Source organism: Girardinichthys multiradiatus, chromosome 19 (assembly GCF_021462225.1).
Source record: "Girardinichthys multiradiatus isolate DD_20200921_A chromosome 19, DD_fGirMul_XY1, whole genome shotgun sequence".
Taxonomy (NCBI): Eukaryota; Metazoa; Chordata; class Actinopteri; order Cyprinodontiformes; family Goodeidae; genus Girardinichthys; species Girardinichthys multiradiatus.
This window is the reverse complement of record NC_061811.1, coordinates 21,792,739-21,820,734: the sequence shown is the minus strand read 5'-3', so window position 1 is coordinate 21,820,734 and position 27,996 is coordinate 21,792,739. Positions and strand designations below refer to the sequence as shown.

At 36.8% G+C, this 27,996-nt stretch overlaps 1 protein-coding gene across 2 annotated transcripts in view; it reads right to left on the bottom strand.

The window, feature by feature from the left end:
• The window catches only part of alk (ALK receptor tyrosine kinase), a 541,946-nt gene that overhangs the window by 281,757 nt on the left and 232,193 nt on the right, over nt 1–27,996 (bottom strand). Inside the window, exon 3 of one of the 2 annotated variants that reach the window (XM_047345720.1) lies at nt 2,082–2,246. In XM_047345720.1, the coding sequence (XP_047201676.1) occupies nt 2,082–2,246 (165 nt within the window). The remainder of the gene's footprint in view (nt 1–2,081; nt 2,247–27,996) is intronic. The other variant, XM_047345721.1, reaches the window with a different exon arrangement.

The following is a 27,996-nucleotide window of genomic DNA, read 5'->3' as shown; positions in this document are numbered from 1 at the left end:
CAATGTGTAGTGTTCTTTCCATGCCAACGGCATGCTGACTGCCTAAAAGAGTGTTACTTGAAAATCCCGGCTGCAGCACAATCGGTGCGTTTTATTTTTACTTTCAGAGGGGTTCGCTAATTGATACTTTCTCAGCAGTATAAGCCTAAACTGGAATGAAACGACATATTCTGAATTTGTTGCAAAACAAAACAGTGGACAGTTTACATAGACAATTCAACGATTAATGGACAGAACGATTTGTATTAATTCTCCCTTTAACCAGCACAAGACCAATGTGCTTAAATTGCCAGGAGACCATATGATAAAGGTTTCCAGCTTCAAACAGCATTATTGCAGCAAGCACAGGCATTTATGCATGAAACTTATTTCCTCAAAATTCCAAATAAAGCACAATAAAAATACATGCACCAAGATTGTCTTATCAAGCTGCAAGCAGGATTCTTGTTACATGTAAGACGACAACAAAAAGCAACATAGTGCTCACTCAGAATAGAGTGGAATGTAAAATAGTCTTCCCATGGCTGAGATCTTGAAATCTTTGTTTACCAAAGAATTCTGTGGAAGCATCGATTCTTTTTGTTGAAATTGGCTTTTCAATTTATTTTAGCACATTTGTTATTTTTCAAATATGTTATATTCATGAGATGCGTGATTTATTTTGAATTTAATGGTAATATGGCATGTGGCTTGACAGATCATACTAAACTGACGTTTGACTTTTTCAAAAATTTATTTGTGGCCCTTTAAGATTTTTATTTGAGTATTCCTGCTCTAAAATTAAGCTGGGATTCTTTCTATAAATTTACAACTTCTCATACAATTGCCATGTATATATACTACAATATCCTCTGCATACCTTTAAATGTTACCATTAGGCACACAATGGAGGTTAATATAAGGTGTAACCAAGGCAGGTCCAATTAACTATCCATCTGGATATTGATACTTTCATAGCGGTCAATTCTTTTATGCGGATCAACCAAGATCACAGTGACAAAGAAATTATTCTGTCAATTTAAGTATTTGTAAAATAATTAAATAAATAAAAATAGACAACTTTGATACAAGGACTATACGATTAACTGTGTCAGTTTGCCAAGATCAGGAAATTTGACTCCAACAAAGCCAATTTTTGAGCAGAACTTTGTCTATAAAATGGAAGTTTCCTGTGTCTAAAGCTAACATCACATAAAAAGAAAATTAACTGGTATTCAATTGATGGATAAACCATTCAGCTACTAAATGACCCATTACATAAAAAACAGGACTGTAGACAAACATTAAAACAGGAGATTCCCAAGCAGTTAAAAACATTCAGTCACCAACTGAACAAGTATTAAATATAAATATTGAAATTTGAATTAACCTTTGACAAAGCAGTGCATTGTTAGTAAAGATCACAATACCAAAAAAAGCCATAGACCTCTGAGTGTGGTCAAACTGACCAAAAAAAAGAAAAAAACCCTACATAAATACAAATAAAGACTATTCAACAAACTATGAGTCACAGTTTTAATGCTGATAAAACATAAATCAGAGACTAATAATTTTCTGGTGATGGGCATTTAGCTTAGCTCAATAGGTAAAGTCTTACAGCAGTAAGCTGAGTCAAAGTCTGATTTACAACCAGACCAGATAGCCATAAGTCAAATCCACAGTCCATCTCCCTTCCTTTACCAGTGGGCATATTTCTTTTTTTTTATTTCATTCAACACACCTTCCAACTGGTCCCAGGACTCATAGAAAAAAAACAAAAAAACATTTAAGGGAAATAAACAGATTCACCTGGCTCCTATTTCACCATTATTTTAGGAGATGAAATGTAAGTAACTGTTCAGCTTCCAAGGTACAGTCTGAAATGAAGGTTGCTGGGAATGATGATGGGCATCATCATTCCCAGCAACACTATTCAAATAATGGTTTATGCTTTTCACCAGGGAAAAGCAGCATTCTTTTTGCTTGTTATGGTTTTCAACAGAATTTTGTATGATGGATGTTTTTGTTTAAACTTAACTTAATCAGAAAACCTTATCCTCTAAAAGTTGCCTAGAAACAAAATTCCGGGGGGAACGTGATACCTTCGTTCTTACCTTCCTCCCAACCATGAGGACTCTCAGTCTTCTTTTCACTTTTCCCATTTCTTTCTTCTCTCTGGTCTCCTGCTGCCACGATGCTCCAAGTAAATTCTGGAACATCCCCTTGCTGGAGGCTGCATGTCCTGCTGTCGCCAAGGCACCGCTGATCTGTAGAAACAACACAGATACTTAGATGAAGCACTGAAAACTAATGCAACACCACTGTTGTTGCAAAAAAAAAACAAATTAAGAGATCTTCCAAACAAGACAAAACCCTCTGATTAACTGGTTTCCAAAGAAAATTGTGACTTCCACAATGATCTTCCAAAGCATGAACATTCCTGGGGGTAATTAAACCAAAATCTTGCAGTTATTTAATGTTCCTTCAGAGATTAGAAAAGCTTATCAACAAATATCAGAGAAAGGTTATGAAAAACACAATTTAACAGATCTCCAGAATAACAACAGTTTCTTTTTGAATGCTTTAGAAATTTGTTTTGGTAAAAGAGCACAGTCTTTCAAATGCAAAGTAAATTGTTCTGTTAAGGTCTTAATGCTTTGGCACACAACTTCGAACACAATCGTCAGTATAAAATTATATGTATCAGAAGATTCTAAACCACCCATAGTCAGCATGAACTTCTAATAATCACTGACAGATAGATCACTTTAGTATGCATAGTATTTTGGAGCCACAAATTCTGATATCTATGTTATTCGTTGAGTATTTCTCAGTTATGGCATCCAATTCAAGATGTGCAACACCAGACTGAGAAGGAGATCAAATAAATATCCAAAACCGCAGGACTGTATCTGATGGCATTTTTGTTGCTTGCACTGCCTGCCCCGTTTAGCGCCCGAGCTTAACAGCGCTTCAGGCTTATACAGGCATCTCCTGCTGCAGCACGATCACCACACACTGTGGTTTGGAAGAGGTGCAGAAGTGTTTTGAAATCCACAAAAATAAAAAGTTGTTGGGCAATGGATGAATTGAAGAGAGCTGGTTTATTTACCTGTGCTACACCAACATCAGTGAAATATGTAAGCGGTTCAGACATTTCATGCACATTTACTGTGCTTTTTGCAGAGCTGTTTTTCAGTTTTAGTCAAGGGCCTGGTTTTATGCAGCAGGCCTGTAGCAGACTTACCTATGACTGGTTCAGAAGCTTACATAACCATCAGCATCATCATTTGTCTTTTCAGAAAAAAATGAATACGGTTATGTATGGCTGGAAAACATGCCCACATCATCAACCCTCCAGCAGTGTGCTTTACAATTTGTTTGTGTTAAAATGTTGTGTTTTGTTTTCACCAAACACTCGCTTCAGTCCCGTCAGTCCAAAGGATGTTGTTTCACAAGTCTAGGGGTTTCCTACCAAATAAGCTTTACTTGGCCAGTCTCCGTCATGACATGAACTTCAGTATTAAATATTCTAAATGAGGACTGTAGAGTGATCATCTAATTAATTAAAATGTTTGTAAAAAAGCCCTTGGACGTTTTGTCCATCATAGTTAAATACTTTCGCTACAACACATAAAAATGGTGCTTAGGGAGAGAAATAAGCCTCCTCACTTTTATCTGTCCTTCATTCACTGCCGACTAGCATCCTAAATGTTCATCCCTGTGGCTCGTTAAATCACTTCTGAGGCAGCTTGGTCACTTTTGAATCGCTTTTCACAGTAATGCTCCACATGAGATGGATTGAGTGTTGTATTATCTCTCCACGGCCAGTTTTCCAGTTCACTCAGAGAAATAGCCTAAACGGGGCAGTTAAAACTTCAATTTGCACCAACAGACAGCATAAAATACTGAAAAAGAATAACTTTGATAGGCTAATGTATACTAATAATAAAAAGCTCACCATGAGAAACATAAAACCTTCCACAGAAGCTAATTTATTTTCTGCCTGAAAGGATCCTATACTGAGGCAAATGTATTGCTTGTAACAGACATTCTCACATCTAAAATGAAGCACAATTATTTCAACAATAAACCACCACAGGCAAATATTTAGCTGATCAAGTCCCATTATCATGCAAATTAGAACAGAAGACAGATGGAAATCTATTCGAAGACAACTGATGATGTGAATCAGCACAAACTTTGGCAGTCCATAAAACAGTTTGTAAACATGTTGCAGTAATGTGAGGTTTGAGTGAGAACACCAAGGTTTTGTAATACTGCAACACCAAATGTAAGTTTTCTTTAAACACCCACAAAAAAAATCAATAACAGGCCAAGCAAATAAGTTTAATGATTAAATCAGAGAAAGCAGTGGTCCAGCTAGAATGTGAACATATAAATGATGGTGTGCTAAAATATTTTCAAAACCAGGAAAACCAGCTGTTGTTACTCATGATCAGAATTTTTTCCACTTCAAAAGGCCAAATATATATGATTGGCAAAGAACTTGACCTGAAAGTGGTGAGTTTAATGAAAGTAAAACTGGGTATTTCAGAGGGATTCCTCCTCACCTACCAGAAATACTAACTGCACCCCCTGAGGGAACACAGACTACAGGTTTGTCTGACAATTATAAAAACACTTGGAATCTCTGTTTTAAAGGGAAGACCAACACAAAGCTAAGAATGATGACAACAGTTTATACCAATACAGATGGTCTGAACGCTTTAGACATGGATACGGCTATCATTTTGAAGGTTTGCTGTCTTAACATTACAAATAAATGCCTACATCAACCTGCTTGGCTGCTCTGCTGACTAATCAACCCTCACAATGCTAGCAGTGAAATAAATCTGATGAGCTGTTAACCAGTTAAACAGACATACCAGATTATCCAGCTAAATGTTCACCATTAGCCGCCAGGAAGCTGGGAGCTAGTTTCCCTCTGCACGTAGTACAGACAAAACATGAAAAAAAAGCCTTCCTGTGTAGATGTAAAGTCCAAAGTACAGCTAATTACAACAGTTTTTGATGATTTTTGATGGTTTAAATATCCCTGCATTTTTTTCTGCCTTTTGCTCTGCTGCGACACAAAAGCAACGATGAATTTGATGAATGATGGAAAAAAAAACTTTTGTGCAAGCCTTTTCTAAAAGCGCAGTTCAAAAATACAGTTTTAATGGTAATTTTATTTTCAACAAACCACACTAGTACTGTACTACAACCATGGTAATCGTTAAAAGCAACAACCATTTTATCACAGCTGTATGTTTTTTTTTTTTAAGGTCAAAGAAGAGGAGGAAAACTAAACTTATGCGTCTGAGCTAGATCATAGAACTGCAAAGAATAGAAAGTATCTTGGAGATGATCTCATGATTTTTATGCCCTGGGAGATAGCCAACAGTTATCATTAAAAAAGAAAACAACTTCTACAACAGTAAACTGACCTAGAAATAGCAAAGGTTGATATTTATGAGGTGTTGTATAAGACCTGCTTGACATACTTGAACACACCCAGAAATTAAAAGGAATTATTGAAGCACAACTTGTGGAACTCTGTTTGACACAACTTTAGCATGATCTGAAGTGGAAAAGTCTAGAAGTAGAATAACTAGAGAGGGATTTGGGTGGATCAATATACAACTTTCCATGGTGACAGTTCATTAATATACTGATGGATGGAGAAGAGTCACACTGGCTGGAAAGCTGACTGTGTCACATAAAAACCAAAATAATTACCTTAAATAAAATTCTCTTCTCTGATAGTTTTTTCCATTTTGTATTTTATTTCTTTTTTGATTTTAGATGCAAAAACAAAATAACCAGCCACTTTTCTACTACTTTTTGATTGCAAGTTAAAAGAACAAATTACACAGATTAATGCACTGTATGGTGCATAAATGGGTCTGGGCTGGGCTCACAATTTAAGCTAAACGTAAATGCTTGCAAAAAGGTCGTAAATGCCCAATGTGAAAGCAATAAACCAAGGTGGTGCTGTGCTGGCTGGTGCTCTGATCTGCAAGTGGGCTTCAGATCTATTTCTGCTTCGACCAAATTCCACATTGGGCCAGCCCCACTTGTTCATGTGGTCAAAGCAAGTGCAGCCCAAAACATTTTATTAAACATTAGCTGGTGGGTGAGACAAGACCCAGGTTTGTATTTTGATAGATAGGGTAGGCAATTCTGGACTAAATGATCAACGTTAAAAAAAAAAAGTTCTTACTGGTGGATTTGTTTTTCTCATCCCTTATCTCAGTTTTTACTTCCTCTCTGCAGTAATAATATTTGGTTTTACGTCTCTAAACATTTAATTTTATTCTTGTTCGGAATATCTTATTGATACCAAGGAGGGCAATTTATTTGCAGCTTAAACTTCAGAACCACACAACATCCATCGAACAATAGGGAGCAGCTTTAAAATATTCAACTTGAGATGTTAGTCTGAATGTTTAAAATGAGCCTTCCCCAATTGGGTGGCATAGAGGATGTTTAGTTGCCCTCGAGGAACATTCTTGACTTCTTGGGAAAAGCATTTATTAGGAGACCTTCCTAACCACTTAGTTCAATTAACTTTAATAGTTTCCATACATAAAGCTTTGTCATTTTCCCACTAAAGAAAGGAAAGAAACACTGATTGCTTGGCATGCCTCATTACGCCTTGGGACCTTAAATCTGGGGGCAAACTACAAGACTTTTAGTGTCTTCACAGATTTTGAAAAGACTCAGTTCACACTAACAGGCTTATTTGAGCAGATTTCTGTTGCGTGACGGAAAGACTGAGGACTCCACACTGAACTGCACCAGCTGAGGGATCACAGACTACATGATTTCTCAAACCAACTAAAGCCAACTGAGCGCATGAAACTCTGGTGGAGACTCTCAGGAGGTTGACGGATTGAAGGAACAAACATACCAATAGGTGGTGGTAACAAGATATTCTCAGAACTTGGACTGGTTATATTTCTGTGCCACTACAAAATGAATGAGATGCAATTTAAAACCCTTTAAATGTACCCTACAAATGAATTGGATTTTAAATATTTGTCATGCTCATGTTGAGTTTGGAACAATTATTTGTTTTATGGGAGGTTGTTTGTGGGTTATGGGATATCTGTCAACTTGTAATCAAAAAATATTATTTCCATCTTTGACAATATCACGTCTGGGCTGGATTGTCCAAATAAACAAGAATTTCTAATTGAAAACACATTTTATTTGGAAATTATGTAATCAGAAATGTCTATTCTTTAAATTAAATCCTATTACCTTTATGTCTAACATGTAAATTATTTGGTTTATTTCAATAAGGCCTTAATTTACTGTATTTTAGTCTTACATGTTTTGCTTTTTAATCACTTTATGTTATCACAAATGTTTTTACATCATTTTATTATGTCCAGCACTGTTTAGGTTTATGTTCATGATGTTTGTTAAAAATAACGTTTTCAAAAAGAATTTGTCTCATCTGTTGCCATGTTCCAGCTTCTGTTTCTCCATTAGCTGTCAGTAACATGTTTGTAGTTGGGTCGATGATCAGTTCATCCGACTGCAACCAGATTCAGCTCAAACACTTCAGACATGTTTGTTTTACTACGACTGAGGTCAGGTCGGGTCGGGTCGGGTCAGTTCCCCTCACACGCTTTTACAGACTCCAGTCTTCACCCCACCTCACACTAATGCACTCCTGTGCTGACTCACCCTGCCGACCGATCACAACTAGTGCAGATCTTCACCGACTGGGAATCAAGATTAAAATCGGGGAAAAAGTGAAGCACATTCTCTTTTATTCACATTAATTGGAACCAGTTTTCAGTAAATTCTCACCTGCACAATCCAGTGGGTTGAGGCTAATTTGATAACTTTAGTGACATTTTTTAAGAATGTGAAATTGCTCTTTAACTACCAGAGAGCTTATTATATTTCAAATTGCATCAAATTCTATTTTACAGAATACCATTATCTTGTATGCCGGCTAACTTGACAAACTTCTGGGGGTCAATTTAAAAAGCTTTGAAACAAAAACTGTAAAAAGTTTTATATTTGAAATGTTTATAAATATTAACCTGAAAGTGAAGAAACTCTTTTTTTCAGTGGTTAGGATAAGTGTTAATTAACTTGTAAAAGTCCTTTTCAGCTAAAATATTGTAACAGCAGAATTTAATATTTTCTACATTAGAAAAAAAAAAAAAACAGATAACTGGGTATGAAACCTAAAGTATCTGCTGCTTATATTATTTTTCAGTCATAAACACTAAAATTAGGAATTTATATATGTTTGGACACCAGATTTGGCTCGAGCTACACTCATGTTTGAAATTAGCTAATCTTTACAATACAATTACATAAAAACATTAATTAACAGACTTTTGTTTTTCTTTAATATCTTCTCAACATTAGGAAACAGTTTTATCAGAACAAAAGTTTGATGCTTTACACTGTCGATGTGTGTAGCAAGAATAAAATGTTATATACTCTGGATCACTAAAACTGACATACTTGATGACGGTGAATCTTTTTTCAATTTTGATTGATTAATAATTTTATTTGTGTACATTTTTGTGTTATTTGTGTTATTATTAAGTGTTATTTCAATACCTTACAAACACACAAAATGTAAAACTGAATTAAAACATGACAGTGCCTATTTAAAGGAACATAATAAATTGGTTTATTTGCTACCCTCTTTTAAACAGCACATTTAAATTACTAATTACAATTTCACAGATTCTAGCTGAGAATTTAATCTGCATCTATGTTTCAATCTATCTATGTTTCAACTAAAAAAAGAAAAGAACAGACCTTGCCAAAAACGTTATTGCCTGAAGTGACGACAGATAAGGCACAGCCACATTTATGATTCACTTCCTGGAAAGGTCCAAACAAAAAAAAGTTCCTAAACTTCATTCAGACCATGCATTCGGAGAAAGCAGTGATCTACAAAAACAGCTAAGATCCTGGAACCCCACTTCCTGAGGTGGCAGATGGCAGATAAAGAACAGGTGTGTTCATGAGTAACTCAGTGCAGGTGTGAAGGGAGAGCAGAAACCACCTCAAAGACATCAGGAAGTTGCACCATAAGGTGTATTTAGAGACTTTTTCAGGTACCTTTGGATTAATTACAAGATTTCTAGATTCACTAAGCCGGGTCACCCTTTAGCTTTTCATTTTGTTGAAATAAGTAGGATCATTTTATGGTGAGAGAATCAAGAGGCCAAGCAGCTCCTCAACACCAATGAATGCCTGCAGAAAATAAAAAATACAAGAACCATAGGAATGACTCTTAAAACAAGATTTAAGTCATGACAAATTGCCTTTAAAAAGATTTATTTCCTCTTTACAATCACAGCGCATAATTCACAACAAATTGGATTCTTAAATCTACTGCAAACATAGAAAATGTTTCAAAGGTTCAATAAAATCATGTGTCGTCTGATGTAGCATTTTATTTTCAGTGCAAAGTGTGTTTAAAACAGTTGGGACTGAATCTGAAAGAGTAAGGTAGAAACTTTCATGTCTTAGTGAAAGGCAACATCTGCAGTGCAATAATTTAGTCAAACATATATTTTTAAAAACAAGCATTAGTTTTTACAATTGCTGATGCCAACTTCATCCTCTGTTGTGAATGTGCACAATTTCAATCCAAAAAGCAGGTGCAAAGGTTTTCCAAATATTGAGATTTGATGATTGCCCCAGCTCTTATTTAATTATAGAGGTAAGTGTCCCCGGGGTTGGCCAATTACAATCCTCAAGGGACTGAATTTCATGTTTCCTTAGATGTTTCCCTGTCTGAACAAAAACACTTAAAGTAATCACTGTGTTTATGATGACCAGGTCTACTTTCTCTCACAGCTGCCTTTTTCAGCTGTCTCCATATCTCTCTACAACCAGAACTCAGCCACAGTATCTGGGTATAAATACAAAGATATAAATCATAAATCTATATGCTGATTTGACTGCTTGCCATTCAGGCTCCAGTCTTCTGTTTACTACACCTGCTGGTGGATTGTCTTCATATTATACTGATAATGGAAACATTAAAACAAGTCTCTTACAATAATATTTTTTTTCTAATTTAATTTCCCATGATGTATGACACACAGAGTAATAGACCTGATTCCAATGATAAACATATAGGCAGAGCTCATTTAGACATCAGTCAATTTTGAGTCTATACATAGGGCATGAGTTAGGATGTAGATATCTCTTCAATTTACCTAGAAATATGCTACACAACTTTAAAAGATTTCAAAAAGACTTGGAGTTCACACTAACAGACTGGTTTCAGCAGATCTTTTATTTCACCACTGAAAGACCAAGATCCAACAAGCTAGCAAGTTACGTCTCCTAAAGGACCATATATCACAGGATTTCTCCAACCAGCTGAAGCCAATTGAAACCCTTAAAACTCTTGTGGAAACTCCAGGAGGGTGACAGTTTAAAGTGAAAACACACCAGTAGGTGGTGAGATTAGAAGATTTTCTGAGAATTGGGACAAAGTACCTCTCCACTTAAATAAAAGAGAAGTTATTTTAAAACTGCATGGAATTTCTCCCATTAGTTAATTTCTCAAATCAAAATTTCATTTGCATAGTGTTGAAAGTGGTTTTTGTAATACTTGTGTATTTAGTTTAAAGGTGTATTTTTCTTCATGTGAGGTTGTCAGGAATGACTTTTAATGTTGGCCTTATTTTAAAAATGTTATTTCTACATTAATAGACATCATTTTAAATATTGGACTGAATTACCTAAACAAAAATCCAGATCTCCTTCATAAACAACTTGATTGCTATAGAAAAATATTTTATTAATTAATGTATATTCTTCATAACTAAACCAGGGATGAAAAAAATAATTGGATTAATTGCGATTAATCAATTCTTGAAATAATCGTCAACTAATTTAGTAATCAAATAATCGTTAACTGGAGTATACAGAAAGAACAACCCACTCAGAGCAGTAATTGGGCCAAAACTGTAAAAATATAGATACATTTTGCATTTAAGATGAAAAACCTTTTTTGTCGGTAAATACGCTCTATCTAGAACTTCTCAAGTTGCATACTTGTAGCTTCAACCGGTTTCAAATTCTGTAAAAAACTACTCCTATTATAAGCATCGAATAATCAAAACAAATAGTCAACAGATTAATTGATTAGCAAAATAATCATTGGTTGCCCCAAACTAAACCCAAACTAAATAACTGAAATATTTTAATTTAGGTGTAATTTTACCTTTCTGTTACAAATATGAAATGTTTTATTTTTAAAAGGGCCTTCATTATTTATTTTAATGATATATTTGTTTCTCTCCTCCTTGGTGTCTTTTCTTCCTTAATCACTACATGTTCTGCTCAATCTGAATGAGTAATGTAATTAGTTGATAGCTAATTTTATGACCACTTTTGTTTAACATTTATGTTTAAAATGTACAAATAAATTTATTAAAAAAATAAAAGGTTTTGCAGCTGTTTTTTTCATAGGCTCAACACAAGTTTGCATTTTGATCAGTTCCCACCACATGACTGTGTTCAGAATCAGCTCAAAAAAATTCTACCATGTTTGATTGACTGTGACTGATGTCAGGTCGGGTCGGTTCCCCTCAAACACTTGCCGACTCTAGTCTTCACCAACAACTCACCCCACCACAAAACCTTAGCTAGTCCAGACTGATGCAGACTTTTGCCAACTGGGAATTAAGGGTAAAAATGGCCAAAAAATCATGTAGAATAACCCTAGCTTCAGGTTTAAAAATTTATCACGTCCACAAAAAGTGTGGAGATCACACAATGCCAGAAAGCATAAACCAAAACTCAAGGACAGCTTTACTCGGTTCAATCAGAATACAAAAACGTTTTCCTTTTTTTAGTTGTGATGCTGCAGTAATAATACCAATGTGTGGAAAAACAAAAAAGAGAAACACCGTCATTTTATTTATTTTACAGCTAAGAAATGGGAGAATAGTGATATGTGTACTGTACTGGCAGATTAAAACAAAACATTTTAATCTGTTGTTAAAAAATTGAGCTGTACAAGCTGCGCCCTGACAAGATGCTTTCTTTATCATCATGGATTTAGTACAGTTTGGATTCATAAAAGAAAAATGGTAGCTACTCAGCATGAATTGTTGTTTCCAACCAGATCCACCACACTTTTATATTGAGCTGACATACAAAGACAATAAAACACTGACTGGTACAGTCTTAGACTTATCTGTTCATCAGATGGTGTGGGGCATATAGCTCATTCATTAAAGACTTGTTAATAATCGAGAAGTCCTGAGTTCAAACCCTGCTCAGCCCAGTCTTGTTTATGAATTTAGACCTCAAATAAAACGTTAAAAACCAAATTAAATAAAGAGGTTAGCCTTTACATCTGTGGACCGTTTAGACATTGTTTAGGCATACTGTATTTTCAACTGAATACTGCCTACTGGCTGGTTGCTGCATTGACAACATGTATAACTATGGAACATTAGGACAATCAATATCCATAATTTTCAATGTATATAACTGGAGACATATTTGCCTTGATTTTGCTAAATTGTATTAGGTCAAATTCAGAATCAGATCTAAAAGAAAACCAACTAGAGGTAATTTTTATTTTATTTTATTTTTTCAGTACTGTAGGCATGCTTATAGCCTTAGAGCGACAGGTGTGTCAAGCAGCAGAGTGCAGGCTGGCTAACCATGCTAGTAACCTGGCTGGTTATCTTATGTGTTTTGGCTCCCAGTTACACTATAAAGAACAGAATGGCAAAAAGGCAATATTCAGCAAAATAAGTTTATTCAAAAACTGCAACTAAATTCAGAGGTTGTTTGTAGCCTATTTTGCTCTAGTCTCACACGACTGTGTACACCTGTTAAAAATATTTTAAAATATTCTACTCTGCCAGCTGACACTGACTATAAAGTTATCATACATTTTTAGCTGAAAGAAACTGACTGGAAAATTAATGTCAATAAACATGTGACTCTCAATCAAATTAAATAAATGTTAGACAATATTAGGATAAAAAAATCAATAAAAAAAAAAAAAATCACAATACTAATATGACGGCAGCAATTTAATAAATGTTAAATGTTTTTACTGCTTGTGAGAACCTCTTTCCGACCCAAGCTTTGCAGCAATCAACTGTTTTAAGAACAGAAGAAAAATTACATCAATCTAAAACTCAGAGAGTAGATAGAAAATTATAAACTCAACATACAGGTCCTTCTCAAAATATTAGCATATTGTGATAAAGTTAATTATTTTCCATAATGTCATGATGAAAATTTAACATTCATATATTTTAGATTCATTGCACACTAACTGAAATATTTCAGGTCTTTTATTGTCTTAATACGGATGATTTTGGCATACAGCTCATGAAAACCCAAAATTCCTATCTCACAAAATTAGCATATTTCATCCGACCAATAAAAGAAAAGTGTTTTTAATACAAAAAACGTCAACCTTCAAATAATCATGTACAGTTATGCACTCAATACTTGGTCGGGAATCCTTTGGCAGAAATGACTGCTTCAATGCGGCGTGGCATGGAGGCAATCAGCCTGTGGCACTGCTGAGGTCTTATGGAGGCCCAGGATGCTTCGATAGCGGCCTTTAGCTCATCCAGAGTGTTGGGTCTTGAGTCTATCAACGTTCTCTTCACAATATCCCACAGATTCTCTATGGGGTTCAGGTCAGGAGAGTTGGCAGGCCAATTGAGCACAGTGATACCATGGTCAGTAAATCATTTACCAGTGGTTTTGGCACTGTGAGCAGGTGCCAGGTCGTGCTGAAAAATGAAATCTTCATCTCCATAAAGCTTTTCAGCAGATGGAAGCATGAAGTGCTCCAAAATCTCCTGATAGCTAGCTGCATTGACCCTGCCCTTGATAAAACACAGTGGACCAACACCAGCAGCTGACACGGCACCCCAGACCATCACTGACTGTGGGTACTTGACACTGGACTTCTGGCATTTTTGGCATTTCCTTCTCCCCAGTCTTCTTCCAGACTCTGGCACCTTGATTTCCGAATGACATGGAGAATTTGCTTTCATCCGAAAAATGTACTTTGGACCACTGAGCAACAGTCCAGTGCTGCTTCTCTGTAGCCTAGGTCAGGCGCTTCTGCCGCTGTTTCTGGTTCAAAAGTGGGTTGACCTGGGGAATGCGGCACCTGTAGCCCATTTCCTGCACACGCCTGTGCACGGTGGCTCTGGATGTTTCTACTCCAGACTCAGTCCACTGCTTCCGCAGGTCCCCCAAGGTCTGGAATCGGCCCTTCTCCACAATCTTCCTCAGGGTCCGGTCACCTCTTCTCGTTGACCTTTAATACCAAATACAAGCAGACTTGCATACTTTCTGCATTCATGAAAACTAACCCTGATAAATAAGTTGCACAGCTGTCTCCTCATGTTTTCCACCAGCAGATTCGCGACCACTACTCATGAATGCACAGACACACTTGGCCTGCTGACAGGCCAAACGCTGCTGCGTACTGCCAAAATGGGGACGGCAGATATGATTCAACTGTCGTGAGCATGATCCAGAGCTGTCATCCAGTTTTACCCACCTTCTGCTGCAAAGCGGCTCAGAACTGATGAATTGCCAAATGACCAGAGACATGGCTTTTAATGGTATATTCATTCTTTTTGACATCTGTGACTTTTATTCCCCCGAATTTACCAGACTTATATCCTTTTTGACTTTGCTCATTTACAATTTTAATATACCAGTGGTATCATTATGAGTAGAGTGGTTATTTAAAGAAATGGTGGACACCACATAGATACAACTCCAGCACATTTCCCCCTTGGCTGTGTCTGCCAAAAGGTATCCTCAATTGCCTCCTAAAGCACTTGATAAGCTCTGTTAATTATGAGCAGGTCAAGACAAACAGAATTCCTGTAAAAATCGTTTTGTTTTAATATTTGATTTTTCCCTAAGCATTGAATAAGTGTTGGAAACACTGTCTAAATTTAAATCAGCTCCTTGCTGACAAACTGTAATATCTCTGAGAGAAAAATTTATGGGCTTTGTCTTTGTTGCAGTAAAAGAATAACAATCGTTGTTGCCTGAAGAAAACAACAATTCCTGAGTGCTGATGGACTTCAGCAACTGTTTGTACGAAACGGCTATAACTGCAAATTATGTGCAGCAGGCTGAAAGTAACTGAATTACAAAGCAACTTCCACATTTACTAGCAACCTCTAGTAAAGATGTGTAAAAACACTTAAAATAAATGTATCTGTTATCGCAAAAGCAAAACATTTATTCAGTGAGAAAGACATCCAGTTTTTAAAATATTTGTTTTCTACAGATCACCTGTGCCACATTTTGGCACCCCAAAAAATGACTATAAAATAAATGGACCTGAAGCACTTTTTTAAAGTCCTTTAGATTTTAAAATTGATCAGAGAGTCTAGAAGCTTTAAATTCTCATAATGTGGGTTTCTGTTGAACCAATATGTGGGAAAGAACTCCTGAGGCTCGAAGTTTGCAGGTAAGATGACACTTTATTGCTCATGGCTGGACACGGACCGGGTGCCAGGCGTGCACACAAACACAAACAACACATAAGGGTCCAGTGGGGAATAAAGGAAACAAACGGGCTTAAATACAAAACTGGGCAGCAGGGGGAACCAATGACACATGTGACCAGACAATAAGGGGAAAACACAGAACAGGTGTGGGCTTGGGGTGCAGGGAGACAGAAAACAAAGGACTAGACCAGGTAAAATAACAAAAAACAAACTAAGCAGGTATGACATAAATAGTTCATCCATGACTTTCTGTTACTCCAAAATATAACATAATGCATCATAGGGGCCGAATTCTCTTAGCCACCTTAAAAAACGGGAAAGACATGAAACCATTCTATACAAGTAAAGCAAATGTGTGTTGACCTTTGTAGGTCAGGAGCTGGTTACTCTTAAAACTACTTTAATACCACAGTAACACTATAGTAATCTTCGGCAATTCTAAGCACCTAAGCTAAGTCACTTTTTGTAATGAGATTTTAACTGAGTAAATGAGAACAGGCTAGATTTATATGGAGACATAAAGTGGCTGCAATCCAGTACTTCAGGGCTCTGATGCAGTCAGTCAGTCAGTCATTTTCTACTGCTTATTCCATAGTGGGTCGCAGGGGAGCTGGTGCCTATCTCCAGCAGTCTATGGGCGAGAGGCAGGGTACACCCTGGACAAGTCGCCAGTCCATCGCAGGGCAACACACAAACAACCACGCACACACTCATTCATACACCTAAGGGAAATGTAGAGTGACCAATTAACCTAACAATTCAGGTTAATTAATTTAAATGTCTGCCTGTACCAAGATTTTTCCAGTCCAGAACTATTTTAGCTAAACTCTGTATGTTGGTTTTGGTCCTGGTGTTGTTTAGAATTTAACGCAGTGTAAAGAAAGGTTTTGTACCAACTATGGCTTAAATTGCAGCTCCTAGAGCTTTTCTTCAAACCTTGTTGTAAGGATAAAGAATATAAATAAATCCTTGCTGATTCCATAGAACTGCTGGTCTAAACCTTACAGGTGTTTGTTAATGCAATACCAAGACGACATTATGTTAAATTTCTTTGATGTGTTTCTAGTTTTTATTTTTATTTTCTAAGTCTTAGTTCTATGATTTATGTCTCTGCTTTTGTGGAGTGCCCTGAAAACGCCTACAAATAAAATGTACTAATATTATTAAGATGAAGAGACATCAGCAATGATTTTAGCAAAGCATCTGTTCCTGTCAATCAAACTGGAAAAGGCTATAAGGCCATTTTAAGACTTTATTTTTAAAACATGTTCATCATTCTACAGGGAGAAAGAGGAAATCATTTTCCTTCCCAGGAGTGTATGTTTATTTCAAGGTCAGTCTTTGACTGACTGGAAAAGAAAGCCTCATGTCTTTGAAAACAATATGGTAACAGTTTTGCAAAGTTACATCTGAGTGAATTGCATGACTTCTGGAATAATGTCCTGTGGACCAATGAGAGAAAAGTAGACACATGTGACATAAACCAAACAGAATATAAAGACAAACAGCTTATAACAACTGTTTAGGAACAGTGATGAAAGGCTAAGGATTTGAGCTTAAACACTGGTCAGAAGAATATGACCTAGAGAACAAGGGCTTCAGCTAAGGGACATTGTAGGTTCCTTTCAGAAGGACCTTCTATTCCTACAAGTACTTTCATTAAAGGTAACATTTTATGACAAAGACTACCTCCAACTATGAGGCACAGCAGTACATTTTCTGGTTTTATGGAACAGACAATGAAATAAATGGCTCAAGCTCACTGGTCTTGTGATTATGTGCAACAGGAGGGCACTTAAATCCTCTCAACACATTGAACATGTGCAATAGGTCTTTGGCCAGGAGTCTTTCAATCGTCTTTTATTTGAGCAGTAGCTCTTTGGGCATAGGGCAATCAATCATGCTTAAATGCACACAAGTATACTCTATACAAAGGTAAAGGCGTATATGCATTATTTATCGTGAATATGGTCCCTTTAACTGACTTTCTGGGTTTCATCTATTCTTTTCAGCTGTGTTTCCCCCTTGTGTTTTATTGCTTCACTTTGGTTTGTGTGTGTACATTTAGGTGAACTCTTGTTATAAGTCCAGTGTTTTATGTATATATATATGAATATAAATCTGCTGAGGGACAAGCAGATGGAAACTAGCCATGGACTATAATCTGGCTTGTTTAGAGATGCTCTATATTTGTACATTAAAATGCATTTTCCCAATTTTAAATGAATTTTATTATGAATCTGAACTCCTCATTATGCCAAAGTATTCCGTACTCAAATCTGAGGTAACATTTCTGACATCTGGAGCTTGGCCCAAACATAAGGAAAGCAACAGTTTTTTATTCTATAACAGGTAATGAAGTTATGCATGTTATGTTGTAAAAACTGTACTGATTGAAATCTGGACAATTTAATCACTATGTATGCTTGTTACCACTGTTTACTGATATTTCTCTTTGTTAAAGTAAGTGTCTAACATATTCAACATGTATTTGCAGACAGTTGTTTTCAGACACCCTATAGTAAGGAATCTCATCAGCTGTAAATAATTGTCCTGACAGAAAAGAGATGTGCAGTTATTTGTTTAAAAAACTAGCACCACTGTCTGTCCCCATCATTTATTTTATCTCGTGAAATGAAATCTAATCTCAACCAAAAGAGTCGGCTGTCTGCGGCAACAGAAATTTAATTTCAAAAGCTTTATTGTCCTCTGTCAATGATCTCCGCTCATCTGAACATAATTTCATCAGTCCCGTAAACGCTTGTGTAAAACAGTGGAGACTTTAATCCCATTACTGTTGTTATTTGTGGAGCTTTTCATCAAAGCCGGGTTTTATAGGCCATTCCAAGAGGTCTGAGAAGAACAGGTATTGATGACGATTAATCAGCAATCAACATGTGAGCACCAGACGGCCTCCAATAATGGTGTTTACTGGTTGTTCAGGACATGATGACATGTGGACATAAAGCTTTATGGGGTTTAGGACGGAAAAATCTAGAGAGAACATTTAAAGACTATCAATCTGTCAGACTTAAATGGCCCTTTAGTACTTACTGCATGGCATTTCTTTATACACAAATGTTTGTTTGATTAATTTAATTAATTTAATTTAAAGTAAAGCCAACTGACATTTAGCAAATCTGAAAAATGAAAACAGGAGAACAACAAAAAATGCATTTTCTTGTTAGTAGACATAGATGACAAGGATCAATAAGGTGAGGAAGTCTTTTATAGTAAGCTCTTTGCAGAGTGTAGTTGTATGGCATTTTCTAAAATTATGTTACAGAACAGTCATTAGATTGCTGTAAGCAAAATATCCAAACAATCTTGCTCAATGATTGAACGTGTTTTACAAAGTTCAATTTACTGCTGAAAAACAAATAACCAGTAAATGCCAAGATAGAAAAACATCAGCAATGATCTCAAAAAAGTATGCGTTGTTGCCACCCAACAACATTTTGCAATTCATCATTTTACAGAGAGAAAGATTATTTACATGTAGAAAGTATGTAAGATATCTAACAATCAGGAGTGGGCCTTGACCTCAAAGTCAGACCATGAACTGTTAAGAGAAACAACGAAAAAAGACCCATCTCAGAATTTACATTTATAATTTCTAATGTTAAAGTTCATAAGTGCATACCTTTGTATATTTGTATATATGTATTTAAGGACATAAAGATATATGCATAAATATATCTTATAACACATAAAAAAAAAAAACAAAAAAAAAAACAGAGAGCAAAGTGTACCAGAGTCAAATTCCTTGTTTGTTTGTATGAACTTGGCAATAAAGCTGATTCTGATTCTGATAAATGAACAAAACAAAAAAGACTGAATGAATTTGACTTTCTTTGAAGGGTTAAAGGAGAATGCATCTTCTCTTTCAAAGAATATGGTGCCATCAAGACACAGGTTTCAAAGGTTGCATTTTAATTATCCATACCACTTCTGGGATAATGTCCTTTGGACCAAAGAGGAGACCAAACACAGCATATCACCACAAACAGCTCATACCAGCTGTCAAACACAGCGGTGGAGGGGTGATAATTTGGATTCCTTTTGCAGGCTCAGTACCATGACAGTCCTTGGGAAATCCATCTTAACCTTATCTGTTTACCATAGTAGTCATTCATTTATTTAACTTTCAGACAGATGGCCTCACATGAAACAGGATAGTGATCTCAGGCAGACCAGCTAATCGTCAACCGAATATCTATATCAAAGTATTATAAAGGTGCAGTCAAAGTTTAAAGTTCAGCCCAGATTAAATGCTGTGGTGATAGCGGAACAGAAACAACTGTCTGCAAACTCCATTAAACTGAAGCAACATTGTAAAAAGGAGTGACACAAAATTTTTCCCTAAATTTATAGGCTAATAAAGTCATATACATCACTGAGAGTTATTGCAGATAAAAATGGTTTCACAAGCAGCTGAAAGTGTTCTCCTGTGTGCTATGTGAGGCTTCAACAATGAATTGATGTTTAGCAAACATAGTATTTTTTTTAAGGCTGCACAATATACTGTGAAATATTACAATATTAGTGTGTGCAGTATTAATTTCACAAAGTGTAATTATTGTTGGCTAATACATCCCAAGTGTCATGAACTTGCATTTTACATGCTTATATAATATTAAGCTAGTTGAACAGAGTCTCATGGTGACAGATGATCACACCGGACACAGATGACATTGCCCAAAATGCTAAATATTTGCAGGTTTAGTATTTTTGGTTAATTTCCAAAGAAAACGTAAAAGGCCATATCACTGAGGTGTTTAACACAGTGGGTTTTCCCCACATAGACAAGCAAAGTAGCAGCTAACTTAAAATAGTAATGTCCTAGCAAGCTTTGAGTACATGCTCCACATCACCTCCTTTGGTTTTGGTTTATTTCAGTGACTGAGTTTCAGGGCCACATAAATGCAGAATATAATTGCTATTTTGGGTAATGTTTTGGCCTGGTTGACAACATTTCCAGAATGTAAGGCATGTTTCTGAGCATTTTGTAGAAGAAATAAATACAAAGATCAAAGGGCTTCTGTGGACAAGGCATATAAACCTTGAAGCTGATGCATACCTAATTATCAACTCATTGTAAATTGCATATGTAAAAGAAATCCTCCTAAATCTGGCCCTGGGTGTACTTAGTTTTTTCCATAATTTTATTGACAGTTGTTGAAACTTTTGATTTGTTTTCCCCATGAATGTGGGTTCCTTTGAGTGTGAGCTGGTTAGAAAGATACTGGAACGGCACAAATAAACAGCATCAAATAATGTGTATCTTTAGGGATGAAAATAAAATGACGGAAAAATCTCCCCATGAAGCTCCTAAACTGAGATGATAAATACGTTTAATTCCTGATAACATAGTAATTTCATTCAACTCTGCTTATTTATGTAGGTGTTTGACTTTTTATTGCCCAGATATACAAGGCAATTGATCTCCCCTTATGGCAGCTGGAGTCTTCAATCAAACGCAAAGATGAAAAGCCAAGTGAGTAGCGACTTTAAACGAACAGCAGGAATGAAAAGTACAGCAAAGAAAACGTCTAAAACGTATTGTTTCCTGTTGTTGGGGGTACAAATCAATCAAGTGTTTAATGATACATTTTCCCTAACTTTACCCAAATCTATTCATTGATCATCTGTGCTCATACAGTAAGTATTTTTCTTTCCAGGTTTGAAAATGAAAGATTTTAAAATGTGATATGTTTGTTATATAAGAGCATTTTTTGCATGTTAATTAAACAAACAATTTTGGGTTCAGAGGAAGAGGACAGGGGGTTATCAAGATGTTTTGACTGAACTTCATGTGACAGTTTGTGATGAAGCATCAGAGGCGATAGGTGTTCGGTGTCAGGTTTCCCAAAGAACTCCTCTGACCTTATCCCTTTTATCACCTTTTCAGCACGACAGAGATGGCATGCTGGCAGGGGGTCCACTGAAGTTCTTCGCTACAGACTCTCAGATGCTTTGAAGATTTTTAAGGGAGTCCTAAGAGAATCAGAACTACAGCAAAAGCCATTTGCCTTGCAGTATGTTTCAGATCATTAAATCATTCTGAGCTTCCCATTGTTTTAGTCAATAACAATCCACAGGCACCGTAGGCTCCAGCAGTAATGTGGCCATTGAATTTCCTTCTAAAACAGTTTCTTTACTTTGATTTAGTTCATTTTTACCCTTCAAAACTGGTAAAGTTATTCAAAATATCTGAACATACAAACAACTAAACTTCTGCAGTTTCTGTAGCTCAAACATTTAATACAGTCCCCCTGTTTGTTGGCTGTTGTCTTCAACACAGTAATGTCTTTACATTCACATTGCTGATTAATAGATGCAGTAAAAGTAGCTGTGTGACATCTCTTGGCTGTCAGGTATCTCTTAAAATGTAGAGTGGTGCTTGAACTATTTCCAGTTCTAAACCCAGATAAGGATCCTCAAGAATTCTAGAAATCTGACTCAGGTACCTTCTAGGAGATGACAATCTAGAGAGACTGGATTCATTATTTTATTCAGAGGAACAAAATACTAAAGTCAGATATTTAAAAGTGTTGCTACTAAACACTTTCTGGTGTTTAACAGCCTCAGTAGTAATAGGAAGGAAAGACTAACAATGAAAAACGAATCAGGGGTTGGGTGTACCTTTTCCTGCTAGATCACAAACAACAAAACTGAACATTACAGAATCTCCATTGACAGATAAAGCCATCCAACTTTCTAATTAGATGGTCACAGAGATTTTTCTTTTGATAAAGTTGAGGTTGAACGAGCTACACTGATGGACACTGCAACATTTTGAGAGATCTCCTCAGAATTACAGCCGTCAGCCTTGTATTTAACTCCACATTGATGGCTACTATTTCAGCAATAAGTGTTTTGGAGTACTTTCTGCCAGCTTCACAAATCTAGACACTAAAATAATTGCCCATTTCTTATTTGCAAAATATTTCAAACTCAGCGAGATTGGAAGGAGAGCTGAGAACATCAATTTTCAACTCTTGGCACTGTTTATCAGCTGGATTCAGGTGGACATTGACTGGCCTGTTCTAACGCATTAATAAGCTTATTTCTAAACTATTCAACTGTAGCTCTGACTTTGGGTGTATTATCACCATTCTGTTAATAATTTGAACCTCCACTCCAGTTTCAGTTCTGTTTTGGCCTTCAACAGGTTTTCTTGAACTAAATTTTGCTCTATCCATCTTTCCATCAACTCTGACCAGCTTTGCTGTTCTTGCTGAGAAAAATACATCCCCACAGCATGACGCTGACATCATCATGTCTCTCTGTAGATATGGAGTGCTTAGTAAATATATACACATCTGACATGTTGCATATAGACCTAAAAGTTCAATTTGGGTCTGGTCTGACCAGAGCTGCTTCTTCCACATGTTTGCTCTCATCCCTGCACAGCCTGTGACAATCTGCAGGAGATTTCTTATGAGTTTCTTTTCATTCATTCATCAGTTTACTTGTATAGCCCTTTCCACATCCACAACATTGGTGACCAAAGTGATTAACAATATATAGGATGGATTTAATACATTTTCATGTGACTGCCATAAGCACCTGCCATTTGCCTTTCTACCTCTGAAAACCTTTTTTATTTATTCTACCACTGAGTCTCATTACACACAAACAGCACTACCAGTGAGCGAGGCAGATGTTCTATTGTGGAGCGTGGCAGCTCCTCAAGTGGCCAACATCCATCTGAATGCGTGAGTGTGTTGCAGCTGGCGGCCGCAGATGAGCGAGGACAATCCATCAGGACAAGAAAAATCGAAGTGATGAAGACACCGTATGGGAAGCGTTTTGCTAAACAGAAAACAGCGATGATCTCCCCTACTGCTGTTCTCCACAGGGGGAAGACAACATTGTGGGAGAAAAGCTGAAAAGATCTGATGGTTCTGACAGTACTGGTAATATTACTGACACAGAAAGGCACAGGAGTTTGCCAGAAATTTCAATAACGAATCGGGCTTACCCTGTAGTCCCTGCAGCTAAACTAAAGGCTGCTAATGGAAGCAGGGTGATGGGAGAGAGAATGGGGGCAGCTGGTGGCAAATGTCCAGTCAGTATTTGTTGGCTTTTGTAAGTGCTGACAAATGCCAGCAGATAGCAGATGCTGTGGGGAGAGCAAAGATCTATTGCTGCAGCCTGAAGCCATGTTCACCATGCCATGTTGCTGTGAACAAGCCTTCTTTTTTCAGCAAGCACACACTGACGGTGTGGTGTTCTCTGTAATCCACTGCAACTCCTGCCGCTGATACACAAAGCAGAAGCTGCACAATTTAAAGGGTTATTACTCAAAAGAAACACAATTTACAAATATGTCAATAAAGACAGAACATGGTGTAATCAAATCCCTTATATAGACAACAATAAAAAATATACATTAGTTCTTGTCTGTTTAATCAACATTCAATTTGCCTCAGTGAGCTGTGCCATGATTTGCATTAGCATTTGCAGTCATCTAGCTTTTACAGCCCAGATGTGCTCCAGCCACATTACGCTTGCCTCACTGATCTCAGGCTCAGGCTCCTCGTCTGATTTGCCAGCATACCAGAGACAAGAGGTCAGCATAGTCATCAAATGTAAAAAAACAAAAAGAAAAATGTGGCAGGTGAGAAACATCCCAGCATGATTTATTAAAAGACACTCTTCTCCAGCTGACTAACCTCACTAAGTCCTCCTTAAACTGTTACCACAAGCTGCTGTGGCAACATGAGAGAGTTACCTGCTTGCAGGTCTATCAGTGAAGCCAATTTGAGCCATCGTCTGATGTGAAAGCTTTAATATGGATGATGCAACGTCAAGGCATTTATGCACACAGGGGCTTTTTCTGGATGTGAATCCATACTTCATCTTTTTGTCCTAATTATTGGGATCTTTCCTCCATAATGTATTGACTCAAATTCTAAAAACTTTGTAATACTGTAGCTGTAACCATATGTTCTTACCATAATGCACTTTTGTAAAGCTATTATTATTATTATGGTGCTTGCCTTCACTAAAGTAGAGATTTAATTGTAAATTTGATTTAGTTTACAATAGAAAACACTGCCTACTCCACTTAAAGATACATTCTTTTATTGCTTCTTCTGGCTGACTTACTGGAGGGGGAAGCCATAACAACATCTTATGCACTGCAGGCCTCACTTGCTTTAGTTAAGGTCATTGTTCATGGCTCAACAATAAGAAAGATGGGGCAAAAGCAGCACCCATGGACCTTTTGATGTTACTGGAAAGTCGAAACGTTAAGCAAAACGAGTTACTTTGGCTTCAATCAGTTCAGTAAATTGATTTGAAACAATTAAAACTAAAACATGAAATTTAAAATGAAAGAGAAAGTAATAAAAAGCAAGATTTTTACTGGAAGAAGAGGTTATTGAAAAGGTCTTCAAACTATGGTAAGTTTGACACTGATTGTGCTTTCATTATGATGCCTGTATTTAATGAAAGAGACCTTGAAACAATTTCCTCTTTGTTTGAGAGGGCGAGCTACACTGAGAGCTCAGGCAGGATGCAGAGTTCATGCTTTTGCTCCGGTGTGCTTTAACAAGGAAAATCTGCAAACTTAGCTTTGAGTGGCGAGGACCGTAAAAAAATGCGAAAGTAAAAGCTGGTATTCAAAAAGTAAACCAGTTAGTCCCTGGATCTTCCCACCAGTGTTCTCACTTCTTCAATGTAGAAACAACCAAAGTCTCATGATTGGCTGAGATCAGTGGTGCTACTTTAATTGCAGGCACTCTACTGCATGTGGGGCTACTTATAAAGGTAGTTAAAATATTAAATTCTTTACTTACTGTTAGTGATTACTTGTCATTAATTAAAAGTGTTAAATTATCTTTGTTCTTATTTTAAATAAATTCTAAAATACACAGAAATCTCTTGATTCTTCTTTCAATGTGTGGCAGCGATCAATAAATTTGAGAGTAGAGAATTCATCCTCTAGATTTAATTTGATATTGTGCTACAAATATTCACTGACATTTAATAGTTTTTTCTATTTGTTATTCTCAAGCATTTTAACCACACTGAAAGCATGACAAGGGCTTATTATGATGGTGAAAAGAACCTCCATCCCCAGTTGCACATAATTACACTAAAGTCTTGTTTTGTCAACCAACATATAAAAACTGTGTCAACAATCCCACTGAGAGACAGAGAGAAACTTTGGATGTCCTAATCCAATCCCGAGTACCTGATCAAGGTTCTGATCAGGACAGTTTTAAATTTATCAGTTCTTGAATAAACTTAATAAACTTAACAGCCTGTGTCTGCTGTTGTGTCTAATTTTATATCTTCTGAACCTTGATCAAGCCAACCGGACACAATTTGTGCAATCAATTTTTAAATATTTTGAAATTCATGAGCATATCTTGCCAAACTCGATAATTGTCAAGATTACCACATTTTTCCATTTTTCAATAACAATAAACATTAATCTACATTGTTTATGACTTAAAGGCAGTGACATTTTCTCTAAATATTCTATGAAAATGCAGATGGATTAAATTGTATAAAATAATTTTGGAATTTTGGATTTTAGCCAGACTTTATTTTGTAGACAAAAGCTCCTAAACCACTTTTTTTCTCCAGACAAAAACTAGATGAAAACTAAACAACAATAAAAAAAACATAAGAAATATCTATAACATTGATGAAAATAATTTAAATTAAAAAACAGAAATGAAATCCAGTCATGATTCATTTCAGTCGTGTGGAAAGGGGGAATGAGTTGGAAAAATAGACAATAACACTAAATAATGGAGAAGATTCTCAGTCATCCACGACATGGTAAATCCAAAAAAGGTTAAAAAACAGAACAACTGGACTTCGATTGTTGTAGTTGAAGATGTTTTGCTCTTCATCTAAAGGGCATTCTCAGTTCAATGCTAGTGGGGGAGAAGGTCCAAGCTTTTAAGTTGTTTTGGATGTACGGTTTTGCACATCTGAATTCACATGCAGGTTAGACTCCCCTAACAACAAGGTGCCGATACTGACTTTGCATCAGACCTAATGCTGAACTGTGTGTTTCTGACAGCTGAAATCTGGGACCTCTCAGCTGTTCAGAGTTGGCTTTTCTTGTTTTGCAAAATTTTGGTTTAGAACTTGAAAGGAAAGAAGGAAATAGACAAATATCACAACTGATTTTGTCATCACCGTACTTAACGATATTATCGCCATCACAAGGTTTTCTGGAAATGTGCAGCCCTTATAATGCGTCACTCAGAGCATCATTGGGAATGATTTAAATAGGACACAGTCACAATACCAGACAGAAATGTAATCTGTAATTTTGCTGCACATTTCGTTTCCAGCAGATAAATGGCCTTGATTTTCGTTATGTATCACATAAGGACTGAGATCAGGGATAAAAAACACTGATTAGGAAATCTCTTTTAGAAACCAATACATCATTTGTAAGTTACTGTATTTTCACATCTTCTTTAGCCACATCTTTTTTCCAAGTGCCATAAAAGCTACAGGGGTTGGACAATGAAACTGAAACACCTGGTTTTAGACCACACTAATTTATTAGTATGGTGTAGGACCTCCTTTTGCGGCCAATACAGCATCAATTCGTCGTGGGAATGACATATACAAGTCCTGCACAGTGGTCAGAGGGATTTTAAGCCATTCGTCTTGCAGGATAGTGGCCAGGTCACTACGTAATAACACCCAAAGTGGCTCAATAATATTTAGATCTGGTGACTGTGCAGGCCATGAGAGATGTTCAACTTCACTTTCATGTTCATCAAACCAATCTTTCACCAGTCTTGCTGTGTGTATTGGTGCATTGTCATCCTGATACATGGCACCGCCTTCAGGATACAATGTTTGAACCATTGGATGCACATGGTCCTCAAGAATGGTTCGGTAGTCCTCGGCAGTGATGCCCATCTAGCACAAGTATTGGGCCAAGGGAATGCCATGATATGGCAGCCCAAACCATCACTGATCCACCCCCATGCTTCACTCTGGGCATGCAACAGTCTGGGTGGTACGCTTCTTTGGGGCTTCTCCACACCGTAACTCTCCCGGATGTGGGGAAAACAGTAAAGGTGGACTCATCAGAGAACAATACATGTTTCACATTGTCCACAGCCCAAGATTTGCGCTCCTTGCACCATTGAAACCGACGTTTGGCATTGGCATGAGTGACCAAAGGTTTGGCTATAGCAGCCCGGCCGTGTATATTGACCCTGTGGAGCTCCCGACGGACAGTTCTGGTGGAAACAGGACAGTTGAGGTGCACATTTAATTCTGCCGTGATTTGGGCAGCCGTGGTTTTATGTTTTTTTGGATACAATCCGGGTTAGCACCCGAACATCCCTTTTATACAGCTTCCTCTTGTGTCCACAGTTAATCCTGTTGGATGGGGTTCGTCCTTCTTGGTGGTATGCTGACATTACCCTGGATACTGTGGCTCTTGATACATCACAAAGACTTGCTGTCTTGGTCACAGATGCGCCAG